The sequence below is a fragment of the Pipistrellus hanaki genome (assembly GCF_964339955.1).
Source record: "Pipistrellus hanaki genome assembly, chromosome: 3".
NCBI classification, from domain to species: Eukaryota; Metazoa; Chordata; class Mammalia; order Chiroptera; family Vespertilionidae; genus Pipistrellus; species Pipistrellus hanaki.
Window position 1 is genome coordinate 23,784,041 of NC_140505.1, and position 11,111 is coordinate 23,795,151.

The 11,111-nt window shown below is 47.3% G+C and overlaps 1 protein-coding gene across 1 annotated transcript in view; it reads left to right on the plus strand.

Moving 5' to 3' along the window:
- The window catches only part of HGSNAT (heparan-alpha-glucosaminide N-acetyltransferase), a 32,366-nt gene extending 24,665 nt beyond the window's left edge, over positions 1 to 7,701 (plus strand). The window contains exons 12-18 of the mRNA XM_084879833.1: positions 1,303 to 1,424; positions 2,103 to 2,229; positions 3,577 to 3,663; positions 5,587 to 5,664; positions 5,988 to 6,058; positions 6,161 to 6,273; positions 7,427 to 7,701. Coding sequence (XP_084735959.1) covers positions 1,303 to 1,424; positions 2,103 to 2,229; positions 3,577 to 3,663; positions 5,587 to 5,664; positions 5,988 to 6,058; positions 6,161 to 6,273; positions 7,427 to 7,608 — 780 coding nt within the window. The 3' untranslated portion in view covers positions 7,609 to 7,701. The remainder of the gene's footprint in view (positions 1 to 1,302; positions 1,425 to 2,102; positions 2,230 to 3,576; positions 3,664 to 5,586; positions 5,665 to 5,987; positions 6,059 to 6,160; positions 6,274 to 7,426) is intronic.
- Positions 7,702 to 11,111: the final 3,410 nt, after the last annotated feature.

Here is an 11,111-nt window from a genome sequence, read left to right on the forward strand (position 1 = left end):
AGGCATATATATATATATATATATATATATATGTGTGTGTGTGTGTGTGTGTGTGTGTGTGTGTGTATGTATGTATAATATGTATAATATATATATTTTTAAATAATTTCATTAATTTCAGAGAGAGTGATAGAAACATCAATAATGAGAGAGAATCATTGATCTGCTGCCTCTTGCATGCCCCACACTGGGGATCGAGCCTGAAACCCAGGCAGGTGCCCTGACCGGGAATCAAACCGTGACCTCCTGGTTCTTAGGCCAATGCTCAGCCACTGAGCCATGCCAGCTGGGCTGTATTTTGTTTGAGTTGTAGTATATATCAGTATCTATACAAACGGCTGCAAAGGTTCAGCATGGAGGGAAAGTGCCGAGCTGGAGTGTGGGAGGATGGCAGTACGTCCTTGGCTGTTTCTTTGTTGTAAGGAGTATTCAGGTTGCTTCTTTTTGTTTGTTTGTTTGTTTTTTGTTTGTTTCTACAAGTTGCTTCTTTTGTGATTACTTTCTGTCTTGCTATAAATTGCTGAGTTTAACAAGGTAACAGCTATTTCTTCCTTCCTAATGGAAGACATATTTCACAAACCATAAAGCTCACGTGTTTGATGTATACAATTTAGTGATGTTTAGTGGTATTCCGAGTTGCGTACTCAATCACCACTATCTTGTTCTAGAACATTTTCACTGTCCCCCAAAAAACCCTACACTCACTACTAGTCTCCCACAAGTCCCCTAGCCTTAGGCAACCCCTAATCTACTTTCTGTCGCGATAGATTTACCAGTTTTGGATGTTTCAGATCAGTGGACTTATACAATATGTGTGTTTTTTTATGTCTGGCTTTTTTCCACTCAGCGTAATGTCTTCAAGGTTCATCCATGCTGTGCATGTATTAGTCTTGGATTCCTTGGTGACGAGTGTTCCATTTTGAGATTGAACCACATTTTTGTATCATTCATCAGTTGATGGATATTTGACTTGTTTTCGCTTTTTGGCTAATAAGCATTTTAATGACTCTGTGTACATTTGTAGACAAGTTTTTGTGTGAACATCTGTGTTCAGTTCTCTTTGGTTATAGGATTGGAATTGTCCACCGATTTCTTTGTACCTATTGTTTTTCTGTGGTTCTTCATAGGGAGGACACATCTAGGTCACGCAGTACATATGAGATAAACATGCATGTGTTTCTGCATTGCTACAGTGAAGGCCAGGAGAAGAATCAGAGGGGATGTCCCAGATACACATGCTTGCGTGCTGCTTCCTGTCCGCGCTCCTTGCATTCAGCTTGTGCGTTTTATGTCGTCCCCCAGGAGAGAAGGTGCCCTTCTCTTCAGGACGTCACGTCCAGCTGGCCCCAGTGGCTCATCATCCTGGTGCTGGAGAGCATTTGGCTGGCTCTGACCTTCTTCTTACCTGTTCCCGGATGCCCCACGTAAGTGACCTCGTGTAGGGAATCCCTCTGTGCTCGTCATTCTCTGCCTCCTCAGACCTTTGGGGCTCTGCTTTCAGATTCCCCCGAGTCCAGGGAATCCCTTCCACTCTCTCTTCTCATTGAAGAGAAGAGTGTGGTGTGTGTCCAGAGGAGTGTCTCCGGGAGGTTTTTTCCAGCATCAGTTTGAATGGAAGTTTTGGAGCCTTAATGTACCCTGTTTCCCCGAAAATAAGACAGTGTCTTGTATTTATTTTTTCTCCCAAAGTTGTGCTAGGTCTTATTTTCGGGGAAACACGGTAGGAGCAGTCTAGTCGAAAGAGCAATGGACAGCATCGATCAGCCTGCCAAGCCTCAGAAGGAAGATAGGGGAGGGCGGGGGAAAGGAGGAGAGATCAACCAAAGGACTTGTATGCGTGAATATAAGCCTAACCAATGGACACAGACGCCAGGGGGGTGAGGGCATGAGTGGGGGTGGGGGTTGTTGGGGGGTTAATGGAGGGATGAGGACACATATGTAATACCTTAATCAATAAAGACATTTTTTTTTTTAAAAAAAAGCGCATTGGTCAGAGGGCCTGGCGCCAGAGGGGTTCCTGGCTCTTTGGTGGGCTGCGTGCACAGCCAGTTGCACTCTTATCCCTCTGGAGTATTGTCCGGTAACGTGTCCTCCCTCCCCAGCGGCTACCTCGGGCCTGGCGGTATCGGAGACCTGGGGGCGTACCCGAATTGCACCGGAGGAGCTGCTGGCTACATTGACCGCTTGCTCCTGGGAGACGATCACATTTACCAGCATCCTTCCTCGACTGTGAGTGGCACGGGCTTGCACTGGGACCTGGACACCAGGAGCTCAGGAGGGAGGGAAGGCAGAAAGGGCGGGCCAGCTTTCAGTTGTGTCCATTTCATACACTAGGACGGGGACCGACTTTTATTTGAAAAGGTCATTGACTTTAGGGACTTAAGTGTTCATGATGGGGCAGTAAGGGGACATGACTTTGGATTTCAAAGTGAGTCTACATTGTATCAGACGCGAAGCCTAGTGCTTTTCTGTAGGTTGGTCACAGGTGGGGTTTCCTGGCAGCAGACTCTGAGACAGGTTCACTAGGGGGAAGTTTAAGAGGCAGTCCTGTGGGACCCAGGCTTGCTGGGGAATGAAGGGCCGAGAGAGCTGTGGAAATGCATCCCGGTCCCATGGAGGCCTCAGCTGATTTCATGGTGAGCGGGGTGGACTCGGGGAGCCCTCAGGTGTCCCGGATTGAGGGGAGGCATCTGGCCCTAGTCCCCTGGTGGGATGTGGACTTCCCCCAGCAAAGGGGTCTGACTCCGGAGAGGCAGCTCTCTTCAGTCAGGGACGGATCCGGAGAGGCATTGGCTGAGAGCTATGGGCCACTGCCACTTCCAGCAGCGAGGAGGAAGGCTTTAGCCCTGCAGGGTACGGGAGGGGGAATCTGGGGGGCACCCTACAGCACCTGCTACACTGGGTATTTCCAAATTTCTATAATTCCTACAACTTATTTTATTATTATTATTTTAAAATATATTTTATTGAATTTTTATAGAGAGGAAGAGAGAGGGATAGAGAGTTAGAAACATGGATGAGAGAGAATCATCGATCAGCTGCCTCTTGCACACCCCCTACTGGGGATGTGCCCATAACCAAGGTACATGCCCTTGACTAGAATTGAACCGGGGACCTTTCAGTCCGCAGGCCGACGCTCTATCCACTGAGCCAAACCAGTTTCGGCAACAACTTATTTTATAATAAAATATCAGGTAGATGTGTTCAGTGTTACTTGTCTTAAAAGAAGACAGGACGCTGTTGATGTTACAACAGGATTGACCCAAAAGAATGAACTTGGGAATCGTTTGACACCGATCAGGGGTGTGTTGTGTCGCTGAGCCACCCGACGTCGAGGTGGCGGTGCCGGCCCCCGGCTGGCCCTTGGTCTCAGGGTCCCCTCTGAAGTGTCAGCCACACACCCTGTCTCGGCCGGAGGTATTATTCCTACAATCCCTGCAAGCTGGCCGTGCATTTCTGCAGTAAAGATGAAGCACATTAAATATCGGAGTGCGTGGAAGCTTATATCTAGTCTACGGGTCGTGTGCATTTTCGTGGCCAGGGAGCGAGTGCTGCCTCTTGTTCTGTTTTGTTCAGGTGCTCTATCACACCACGACGGCCTACGACCCCGAGGGCATCCTGGGCACCATCAACTCCATCGTGATGGCATTTTTGGGAGTTCAGGTACGCGTCCATTTTATTAGGAAACATTTTTTTCTGACAGTTTGGGATTATTGGTTCGTTACTAATGAAAAAACTGTTTCATTAAAGTCATTGGAACATATCCTCTTCTGTGTGTTCCAGGTGTAAACATTTTTAAAAAATATACATTTTATTGATTTTTTTTTTTTTTTTTTTACAGAGAGAAAGGGGAAGAGGTAGAGAGTTAGAAATATCAGTGGGAGAGAATCATTGATCAGCTGCCTCCTGCACACCTCCTACTGGGGATGTGCCCGCAACCAAGGCACATGCCCTTGACAGGAATCGAACCTGGGACCTCTCAGTCTACACACCGATGCTCTATCCACTGAGCCAAACTGGTTTTAGCTGTTTGTTTATTCTTTTAAGTAATTTTAAAATATATATATATTATTGATTTTGTACAGAGAGGAAGGGAGAGAGATAGTTAGAAACATCGATGAGAGAGAGTCATCGATCAGCTGCCTCTTGCATACCCCCTACTGGGGATGTGCCCGCAACCAAAGTACATGCCCTTGACCAGAATCGAACCTGGGACCCTTCAGTCCCCAAGCCAACACTCTATCCATTGAGCCAAACCCGTTTCAGCTAAGTAATTTTTTTATTTTTTTATTTTAGAGAGAGGAAGGGGAGAGAGAAAGAGAGAAACATCGGTTTGTCGTTCTACTTATTTAAGCATTCATTAGCTGATTATTATATGTGCCCTAACCAGGGATCAAACCTGCAACATTGGCATATTGGAACGATGCTCTAACTGACTGAGCTATCTGGCCAGGGATAAGGGGCTGAATTTTAAATGTTATTTAATTTTTAAAACTTCTATTTCTATGGATTTTTTTTTTTGAGAGAGAGAGAGGAAGTGAGGAGAGAGAGAGACAGAGAGACATTGATTGGAGAATGAAACATTGATTGGCTACCTCCTGCATGCCACCTACTGGGATCAAGCTGAAAACTGGGCATATACCCTGACGGGGAATCGAACCGGCAACCTTTCATTGCACAGGATGATGTCCAACCACTGACCCACACTGGCCAGGGTTAGATTTTAAGTAAATTTAATTTTCAGTAGTCACCTCTGGCTCCTGGCTTCTGTTTTGAATAGTGCAGTTGGAAAGCATATACAATTGGGTGGTTAAATAATTTCGTATTTAGAAATACTGCCTTTATCTTCACAGCACTTTGTAGTTTACATTGTGCTTTCATTTGTTCCTGCACATGCTCTCTAGCTTCAATAGCACCTACTTCATAAAGGTGTTGAGTGGATTAAATAACTTAATTCATGTAAAGTTCTGAAAATGTTCATAAAATTTAGCTATTATTATTAATAACACTTTCTTATAGTTGGATATTTCCCAAAATTAGTTCCTAATTTGGGGGGATTTTTATGCAAAGTTCAGGGTTTACTGTGTTTAAAGTGTTCCTTGCCTCCAGTTCCACTTGGTCCCTGTCCCTCCTCCAGGGCAGACCGGGCCATCTGGCAGACCTGTGGGAGAAGGCCTGCCTGCCAGTGAGCCCCACAGACCACAGGTCCACCTGCCTGCCCTTCGCGCCTGGCCCACCGCCCAGCCTTTCTGAATTGCCTGTGGCACTGAGGGCTGGTGGGCGTTTTCACCCATTCTCACCTGCTGTGGGCTTGCTGTTCCAGTGGGCCCGAATGCCCTTCCCGCTTTGCACTCGTAGCCTCAGCGCTGTGGCGCTTCCTCGCTAATGTCTTCCCCCCTCAGGTGGTCCCTGTGCCTCGCAGTCTCCACGAGGCAAGGGCAGGGTCACATGCCTTTCCTCTGTGTACTCCCCGCGCCCAGCCGTGTGCCTGGCTGAGGCTCAGGGGAGTGGTGAGAGAATGGAGGGATGTGAAGTTAGAATGTACCTTCGGCGGTTCTCTTGGTCAGATTGTGTCTTCTTTTCCAGGCGGGAAAAATACTCCTGTATTACAAAGATCAGACCAAGGACATCCTGATCAGATTCACGGCCTGGTGGTGTTTTCTAGTGAGTATCGACGGCCCTCCCTAACACTCCTTTCCTTCACGCATACATTATTTCAGTTAAAAAATGTTTAGCAACACTTATGTGTCAGCTGTCCCCACATCGCAACAGGTAGCATTCTCTCAGAGGAATGCTGAAAAAATATTTTTAGAGAACATTTTTAGTTATGCATCTTAAAAATATTTTTTCCAGTTAAAAGAATACGATATGACACAACTTCAGCCCTCCCTAAGCAATGACATACATACTGTTCTCCAGTTTTGAAACATTAATTGTTTTGTGAGGTAACAGAGAAAAGCCTTTAACATCCTTCTCCCTCGTTTCAGGGGCTGATCTCTGTCGTTTTGACAAAGGTTTCTGAAAACGAGGGCTTTGTTCCGGTAAACAAGAACCTCTGGTAGGTACAGAAAACGGTCGCGCCAGCGCCAGTGTGGTGCCCAGTGCTGCTCGCGATGATGTGCTCTCAGGAGCCCCGAAACACCCGCCCCCCTCCTCCCAGGTCCATTTCGTACGTCACCACGCTGAGCTCCTTTGCCTTCTTCATCCTGCTCGTCCTGTACCCCATCGTGGATGTGAAGGGCCTGTGGACAGGATCCCCGTTCTACTATCCAGGTAAGTCCCCCCGACCCAGACAGAGTTGCTGCAGTGACCAGCTGGACTGGCCCAGAGACCGGCAGAGTGTGCGCTCAGGGGGCCTCGAGCCCCAGCCGGTGGTACGTCCCCAAACTGCAGGCCCAGGCCACCCAGGACAGCCCTGGCCTGTCCAGTCTACCTACTTAGATCTAGTTGGTTTGTCCCCAGCCACAATTTGGGGCCTATCATCCCATTTCCAATGCTTTAGAGATGGGGCATTCTTTCTTTCCTACTGTAAATGCACTGCCTTACAGACGATTCAGAAGAAATGTCAAGAGATGATACCAAGAGATGAGCAGGATGGTTACAGTGCAGTTCTGCCTGGAGACCGACAGGCCCAGTACCTTCAGTGACTCATTGCCTCCCTCTGGTTCTAGTCATAGTTGCTTTCTTTGGTCTTCCAGTTTTCTTAGTTAAAAAAAATATATATATTTTTATTGATTTTTTACAGAGAGAAAGAGAGAGGGATAGAGAGCTAGAAACATCGATGAGGGAGAAACATTGACCAGCTGCCTCTTGCATATCCCCTACTGGGGATGTGCCCGCAACCAAGGTACATGCCCTTGACTGGAATCGAACCCGGGACCTTTCAATCCGCAGACCGACACTCTATCCACTGAGCCAAACCAGTATCGGCGGACCTCCAGTTTTCTGTGAGGAAATCTGAGTTAAAATTTAGCTATCCTTTCAGATTTAATATTCAAGAATTCCGCTGTTAGGAAAGGAAGACTTTCTAATAATTTTTAATATAATTTACACTTGAGTAAAGATATGCACCACTTGTTTTTGACAGTAGCCAGTAATGTCAGTGCATGCGTTTGTTTTTGTCTTTTCACTGAACTAAAATCAAATTTCAAGAATTAAGTAGATGAGCCCGGCTGGCATGGCTCAGTGCTGGAGCACGGACCTCTGAACCAGGAGGCGTTCCTGGTCAGGGCACACACCCACGTTGCGGGCCTGATCCCCTATAGTAGGGGGCGTGCAGGAAGCAGTCTTATCAAAGATTCTCTCTCATCATTGACGTTTCTAGCACTGTCCCCCTTCCTCTCTGAAATCAATACAAGTTTTTTTTAAAAAGGGAGTTAAATAGATGAGTGGAAGGAAAACACGACCGACCGTCTCTCTGCTCCAGGAATGAACTCCATCCTGGTGTACGTGGGCCACGAGGTGTTCAAGAACTACTTCCCCTTCCAGTGGCGGCTGCAGGACAGCCAGTCGCACAAGGAGCACCTCGTCCAGAACCTCGTCGCCACCGCGCTTTGGGTGCTCATCGCCTACGTGCTCTACAGAAAGAAGGTTTTCTGGAAAATCTGACCGCTCCCCCGGACGCGTGGTGCCGGGGGACTCTGGCGGGCCGGGCGGGAGCGATGACCCAGCCTTGATTAAAGGGAACCGCCGACGATGAAACCGATAGGGTGTGCATTTCCACACGCGTGGGGACGATGCCGACGTTCTGTCTGAGTCTCAGGCACCTCATCTGTGAGACGAGGGAGAGAGCGATGGCCTCCCAGGCCCTCAGTGAGGTGGGGTCCGTCAACAGCTTTTCTGAAATCCTTAGAAAAATAATTTTACTACAGAAAACTCTTCAAAATAAGGGACAATGACAAGTTTAGAAGACTCTCGTTGGAGTCTGTCTTTTCAGAATGACCCTCCACAGTGGAGGCACCTTTCCTGCTTGGAATTACAGCTGCGGAAGTCGTTTCTCGGGAGCGGGGGGGAGGAGGGGAGGGCACACAGAGAGAAACAGCATCGTTCCTGTGATGCATCATCATACTTGGGAATTTTCTGTGAGAATTCCACGTTTAAGGGAAGCGGGACCACAGCTTGTACTCCAGAGCATCCTTCCGTGGCAAGGCGGGGCCCGCTCAGCGTTGCTTCTGCTGTCGCCACTGCACGGACAACTGCCTAGTCTGTGCTCCAGCTCCGACCCCTGCCCCGAACTCGGGACTGCCTGCAGGTCCCTCCCCCTGGATGTCCGCCAGCATCCGGGCTCACCGCTTCCCTCCTTTCTTGTCCCAAGTTCAAACCTCCTCCTCTTTGCGCTCTCCCAGCTCTGTGAGTGGATCTCATCTCTAGGTATAAAACCGTGGCCATCTTCCACCCACCCTCCATGACCCTGCTTCTTCCATATTGAGTCCATCGCCAGGTCTTCCCCATTCTGTCTCCATCTCCCCCTGTGCCTTCTTCACGCTCATTGTCACCACCTATGACTCTTGTCTAGACTCTACTTCTTTTTATCCTGGCCTCCTTCCCCCAGTCCCTCGTCCCAGAGAGTCACACCCATTGTCACTGGATTAGGCTGATTGAAGCTGGGTTCAGAGCACATCACCTCCTTATAAAAGCTTCCATTGACCTTGATACAACTTTGCCGGGCAGACATAACTATTCTCAGTTGAGCCCAAAACCTCTTTCCAGCTTCCCGTCCCTACCCCCCTGTGCCCACCCTACTTATTCCGACCCCACTAGACCCCCTCCTGCCTCCCTCACTTAGCCAGGACCTCCTGCTTCTGACTTTGAACATAGTCTTCCTGGGTTACTTTTTCCTCTTACTTTTCTCCTATCTACATTTTAAAAAAATTAAATTTATTGAGGTGACTGAACCTGAGGAGGGGCAGTGAAGGACTAAAGAAAATGATGGAGAGAATACATTTGGGACCAGGTGGATCACTGTGCCTGGATGAGGACACAGTGACACAGCCTGTAAGCTGAGTCTTTTATAGTCAAATCACACAAAGCAAAACAAGGGCAAGATGTTTACAACGTTCTTGCAAATTTCAAATCTGCTTTCTCTGAACTCGGTCAAGCCTTGTTCTGGCAGCACTTGCTGCACCCCCCGCAGCCCACACCCTCAGCTACCCAGGGCTGCGGGGTCGGACTCTCAGGTCAAGCTTACAACCATAGTCTTTTGACTATAGTTGTGCTGGGAGGGCTTTGCCCTCCAAGTTGGGACTTGTTTGTGGCTTTGCCACAAGGCAATCTGAGGCTTGATCCTGCCTGAACGCTGTAGCCGCTCTCCACAGTAGACATTGGTTAATATGATCATAATAGAGGCCAGGAGCACGGAATTCATGCACTCGGGGGGGAGGGGGGGGCTCAACCCAGCCTGTGCCCTCCTGCAGTCCAGGAGCCTTTGGGGGAGGCCTGACTGCCGGCTTAGGCCGCTCCCTAAGCTGCAGTCAGACATCCTTAGCGCTGCTACAGAGGCAGGAGCGCTACCGCTGCTGCACTCGCCAGTCAGGAGCCCAGCTCTGGGCTTCTGGCTGAGCAGCACTCTCCCTGTGGGAGCGCACTGACCACCAGGGGGCAGCTCCTGCATTGAGCACCTGCTCCTGGTGATCAGTGTGCATCATAGCGACTGGTGGTTCTACTGTTCAGTTGATTTGCATATTAGCCTTTTATTATATAGGATGGAAGGGACTGATAGAGGTCAGAGGGGAGGGGGATGGACACAGACAAAAGTGTGGTGATGGCCAGAGGTGGGGGGATGGGTGAAGGAGGGTAAAGGGAGGAAATGGGAGACATCTATAATAGTGTCAACAATAGGATAAAAACAACAATGCTGTACCACTACACTGCACACCTATTAGAGGAAAAAGGATACATTATGAACTATGTATTTACTACTTTGGTAAAATTAAAAAAAATTAAGAGTTTTGTCCAGAAAGGAGTGTTGTTGAAATGTTATTGTTTTTATTTTTATGGTAAAACTAAGGAAGCTTCAGAGCCGCTGTGAGGGCTGGGTCTGTTCTGGGGGAGAGAGCAAGCAAGTTGCTTCCAGCAGCATTTTGGATAGCCTGCTGCCTGAAATGATTTAAAAGAGAAAGGGGCAGATTTCCCAAGCCTACAATTATTTGTAATTTATTTTCCTATTCTAAATAAGGTCATTTTTGAACCTTATTTAAAAATCCCCCATCCCTCCCCCCCCCAAAAAAAAAAAAAAAATTAGTCCTTCTGGTTCAGTAAACTTTAGGCCTCACAGAACCTGTGTTAGTCCCTGAGGGTTGGGTCCCCAAAGGAGTTCGGGTTCATTCATTATATTTATTTGCTCCTTTTAATTCTTTTTTTTTTTTTTTAATATATTTTATTGATTTTTTACAGAGAGGAAGGAAGAGGGATAGAGACTTAGAAACATTGATGCTAAAGAATCATCCATCAGCTGCCTCTTGCACACCCCTACTGGGGATGTGCCCGCAACCTCGGTACATGCCCTTGACCAGAATCAAACCCAGGACCCTTCAGTCCGCAGGCCAACATTCTATCCTCTGAGCCAAACCGGTTTTGGCTCCTTTTAATTCTTGTTCTAGAGGGAGAGTGAGGACAGTTTTTTACTCAGTAATTTTTATGATAAGAATTGTATTGGAATCTGATCCTGCTTTGGCTGTTTACAGGTTTACCTTACCGGGAATTCTCAGAGACTTTAAGTCCTTTTTAAGATGGGGTCAGCGCTGTATTGTGTTTCTGTAATACAGGCACAAAGTGAACACAACTTTTATGAATATCTGTTCAAGAACCAGGTAAATTTCAGCCATGAGGCAGTACTTCTCCTCTGCTCCATCTCTTTATTGAGACTTTTGTGCAAAGTGTAAGTCTGAGGGGATGAGTAGGTAGAATGGAGTAAAGTTGCTTTTTCCAGGGCCTAGGTCCCATACTTTGATTTTACATAGTAGATGCATTTCTGAATGGTATTTTGAATTGGGGCTATTAGATTTTGTTAATATCAACTCTCTTTACTCATAGAGGTTATTTCTAATGATGTTTAAACGTTTTGTACTATGAGGTGAAAAATATTTTGCTTATTTTAAGAATCTTTGTACATT